This window comes from Phalacrocorax carbo, chromosome 1 (genome assembly GCF_963921805.1).
Source record: "Phalacrocorax carbo chromosome 1, bPhaCar2.1, whole genome shotgun sequence".
Classification (NCBI taxonomy): domain Eukaryota; kingdom Metazoa; phylum Chordata; class Aves; order Suliformes; family Phalacrocoracidae; genus Phalacrocorax; species Phalacrocorax carbo.
Window position 1 is genome coordinate 214,103,633 of NC_087513.1, and position 4,316 is coordinate 214,107,948.

At 61.4% G+C, this 4,316-nt stretch overlaps 1 protein-coding gene across 1 annotated transcript; it reads left to right on the top strand.

Moving 5' to 3' along the window:
• Positions 1–1,071: 1,071 nt before the first annotated feature.
• LOC135311192 (thyroid hormone-inducible hepatic protein-like) lies at positions 1,072–2,359 on the top strand. Its single transcript, XM_064440352.1, has 2 exons — positions 1,072–1,667; positions 1,950–2,359. Exon 1 carries the CDS (start codon positions 1,248–1,250, stop codon positions 1,647–1,649), a length of 402 nt encoding a protein of 133 aa, XP_064296422.1. The 5' UTR covers positions 1,072–1,247; the 3' UTR covers positions 1,650–1,667; positions 1,950–2,359.
• Positions 2,360–4,316: the final 1,957 nt, after the last annotated feature.

A 4,316-nucleotide genomic window follows, 5' to 3' on the forward strand; every position in this document is an offset into this window, starting at 1 on the left:
TGCTGCCTATCGCCCACTGGCGCAGGTGCCAGGGGGAAAGCACCCCACAAATTCACACCCACATCCCCCAGCTCTGGCTCCCTGCTTGGCCACGTTGGCCTTGAGCCAGCAAAGTGTCCGCAGGGCAAAGACGGGCACCAGCCTCCCCGCAGGAGCTGGAGGGAGGGGATCCTTCCCCTCTGCTCAGCTGGGGGCACACATGCGGGTGCTGGGTACAGTCTGGGCTCCCCAGCGCAAGACAGACCTGGGCACACTGGAGAGAGTCCAGGGAAGGGCCACGGAGCTGAAGAGAGGCCTGGATCATCTCCCATTTGGGGAGAGAGATGCTCTTTGGGCTGGGACTGCTCAGCCTGGAGACGAGAAGGCTCGGGAGGATCTTCCCCGTGTGTAGAAAGGCCTAACGCAGCGCTGCTTTCGGCAGCGCCCGACAGGCTCTGACTCCTGCCGTCGCCCCTCCAAGGTCTTTCCCTCAGGCTGGCAGCTTTCATGCTTCCTTTCAGCCCGACCCCTTCCTCATTTCAAAATCTCTTTTGTAATTCCCTGGTCACCATTTAATGCAGCTGATGGTCATCTTCGTCCTTAACATAACCAGTTTTGGGCAAACACCCCTCAGACAAGTATCACCTGTTCATCATCACCTTCTTCTTTGAGCAGGGGTTGGTACCAAGGCCCCTTGCCAAGGGTGGGCTGTGTGGGACCCTCAGGCCAGCCCTGAAGAAGGGGGTAGCTGGGGCAGGGCTCTTGGAGGACTTTCCTTCACCAGAAAATCCCATCATTTGGCCTCATTCCTCACTCCTCAAAACTGCCTACATCAAGGCAGCTCTCCCATGGTGCTGCCTGCAGCCTGCCTACACGGGGGGCAGGTGCCGGACTCGCTCTTCCCAGGGCCTTGGGAGCTGTGGAGGTGGTGGGGACTGGATGGCATGAAATGGAAGTGACCCTGGACACCACCCCTCCTTGCTGCCCTTCTCCCAGTGTGAGGGATGCTGTGGGACCCCCGGCCAGCTCAGGCAAAGGCCACGGGGAGGCTGGGCCAGGACAGATTGCACAAAGCGGGGCCGAGCCCCAGCTGGGCTGGAGCCAAGCCCGGCCCCGTGGCCGTCCAGCCCAGCCTGAGCCTGGCAGGAGAGGACAGCAGAGGAGGGTCGTGCCCTGGCCCAGCATAAAAAGCCCTCGGTGGGGACGGGGAGCAGGCGCACCCCAGGAAGGGCCCAGAGCAGCGCTGCCGGAGCCGTGGGAGCAGGGCCATGGAGCAGTACTTCTCGGCCACCCAGAAGATGGAGCAGGAGGTGATGTTCCCCAGCCTGCTCCGAGGGGTCTTCCCAGAGCAGGACGGGGCAGCCCCGGCCACGGGCAGCCGCACAGACCTCTACGAGCGCTACCAGCTCCTCAAGGCCATCAAGCCCATGGTGGAGAAAGGCCTGGCCTGTGTCACTGACCAGAGCCCGACCAGCGCCCATGCTGACACGGAGACGTGCTCGGACCACCACGGTGCCATGGATGCCCAGCTGGAGGAGCGCCTGTCCCACCACCTGGCTGGCTTGCAGCAGGTCCTCACCCACCTCACCAGGGACACCAACGCCCTCACCCGGAGGTACAGCCAGATCCTGGAGCAGATCACCCCCAGCGAGGGACAGCCCAGCTGGTGACCCTGCCCCGCGCGCCAGGTAAGAGCTGGGGAGACGCAGAGCCCAGGGCCACCAGGACAAGGGGTGGGTGATGTCCCCAAGTGGTCCTGCACACTGCACGGGTGAGGACCTACCGGCAAGTGCCTTCAAATGGGGGCTGTCCCCTCACATGCTGGCAGCTTTCCATCTCCATGCTGGAGGGGGGACTCATCGCATCCCTCGCTGCAGAGTCCCCAGGGGTTCAGGGTGTATGGAGCCGGGAGTGGTGGGCTAGGTCTCCCCCTGGGAGGCCTTCAGGGTTAAGGACAGCTGCCGTTGCAGGATGGATGCTGGTGGCACGAAGACGTCCCCATCGCTGATCATCGTGGGCTCTTCCCCAGCACTGATCGCCCACCCGGCACTGCGGCATGGGACCTCCCAGCGCTCGCACCGCACGCTGGCCATGGTTGGGACCACTGGAGAACCAGATGCTGCCTTATCCTCATAGGAAGAAGCACCTGGTCACACTGGGAGGTCCGTCAGAAGAGCCACACACCCCGTGCCCTCCTCTTTATTTTCAAAGAGCAGCACGAATGTGCGGCGTTGCATGGTGGCCCCGACGTCCGACGCTCCCCTGTGACTGCCAAGCCCTTTTCCAGCTGGTACCTGGACTCCAAGGGTGTTTTCCCCAATTTTTGTAATAAAAGGATCCCTGTGAAGCTGTTGTCAGTGTGGTGCTTTCCCCTGCCTGAAGCCCTCGGGGTGTGCCTCAGCGTGGGGCAGGGGGACGCTGGCTCTGTCAGGAAAGGACTTTCCAGTGCCATCATGGGCAATCTGAGGGGACAGAGAATCACAAAGTCATGCAATAGTTTGGATTGGAAGGGACCTTCAGAGGCCATCTAGTCCAATTCCCTGCTGTGTGCAGGGACACCTTCCCCCGGCATAGGGAGCTCAGAGCCCTCTCCAACCATCGGGCATCCACAGCTTCTCTGGGCAACTTGTTCCTGTGTCTCACCCACCCTCAGCCCAATAAATGTCTTCCTTATCTCAACAGTAACACCAGCAAAAGGAGATGCCTGTTTTCTGTGCATGTGAATCTGCCCAACGCACAGCCCAGACATGCAACAGCGAGAGGGACACGCAGCCCTACTGCTGCGCGCTGGGGAGGGAGGTGGAAAGGGAGGGAGAAGAGGGAGGGAGGGCGGGAGAGAGGGAGACATCATCCCATGTAGGAGAGAGTCACCAGCTTCAGAGTCCTCTTTAAACATGTCCCCGGGGGTGTCCCACCGCCGCTGCTGGTGCTGCTCTGTGCCCCAGAGCTCCCCACGTCTTTCTCCTGCCCATCAGGGTTTCTGCCCTGGAGCTGCCCCAAGCGGGGCTGAGCCTGGGGACCGTCCCCAAGGGGCAGCGGGGCTGCAGGGCTCAGCCCCTCTGCAAAGCAAACGCCCCTGGGGCCCCAAACCTGTCTCTACAATTGGGTTACACTGCAGATTCCCAACCCCTCTTGCCTGATCAGGCCTTTTCTCCTGGCTGTCGAGACCACCTTGGCTTCAGCTTGTCCTCCCTGACCATGGGCAGCAGGGGCAGGGTCTCCAGCCTCCTGTGGCCGAGCAGCCAGCCGGGGGCCAGGGGCTCTGCAGGGGGCAGCTGGGGGCTGGATCCAGGGACACCCCACAGCTGAAAGGGCACCGAGTGGGTTTGAGCAAGGAGAAGGACAGCGCTGGTGGTGTCAGGGGAGGCAGAGACACTGGGGGATCTGACAGCAGACCGCTCTGGGGACAACACGTGGACACCTGAGGACACATGTGGGGTGGCATTTCCCCCCTCTGAGCCATGGCAGGGGACGGGCTGCCCAGGAGGATGGCGGGTCAGTGGGAGGCTTGCCCAGACGTCAAATCTGTGTTTGCTGAGATCCAAGCATCCCATTGCACCTCCCGTGGGCTCAGCACCAACCCTGCTCTGCACCGTTGCCATGCTCCTCCAGGTGCTTCCCTCCTGGTTCCAATGTTCTTACTTTTCTGGGAAGGACAACCACGGCATCTACAAAAGTGTTGGCCAAGTACCAGGTGCCCCAAAATGGGGGAGCACACCAGTGATCCCAGCCAGCGTGAGGATTCGGAGGCACGTCTGCCCTCATGTCGTCCCTCAGCTCTGGCAAGGGTGCATGGGAGACACCTCAGCTGTCCTCATTGCAATGCCACTGCAAGGTGGGCTGTCATGGCACAGGCTGGGGCAGAAGTGGGGCTGGAGGATACACATGGGGTCTCCAAACCACCTTTCGAGCTGCTCTACCACCACTGAACCATGAGGAATGGAAGGACATCAGTTCCCGGTGAGGTGAGGACCATGGAGGTGGTGGTGTCCCTCTGGTGGGTTACATGGCTGGAGCTGAAGGACAGGACCCGTGTCACCTGGAGAAGATACTGATCACAGCAAGGAGGGCCTGCAGTCACCTCCAGCAATGGCTTTTGGACTGGGCAGCGCGCTTGGCAGGTGGAGACGCTCACGGTGCTCTGGGAAGTATCGCAGTGGAACATCTGGCAAGCGCTCAGCACCGCAGCTGAACATGGCTGCTGACAGACGCAAGATGTTCGCAGCAAAGGCCTGTGACGTGGAGCAGCTGGAACGACACGCTGACGACATTTGGGTCGCTTGCAATCAATCCCCCAGCACCACCAGGTCCCTTCCTGCTCCCATTGCAGGGCATTG

Bases quoted from the DNA above. Each gene is read 5' to 3' on its own strand.
- LOC135311192 (XM_064440352.1), top strand. From the start codon at position 1,248: ATGGAGCAGTACTTCTCGGCCACCCAGAAGATGGAGCAGGAGGTGATG.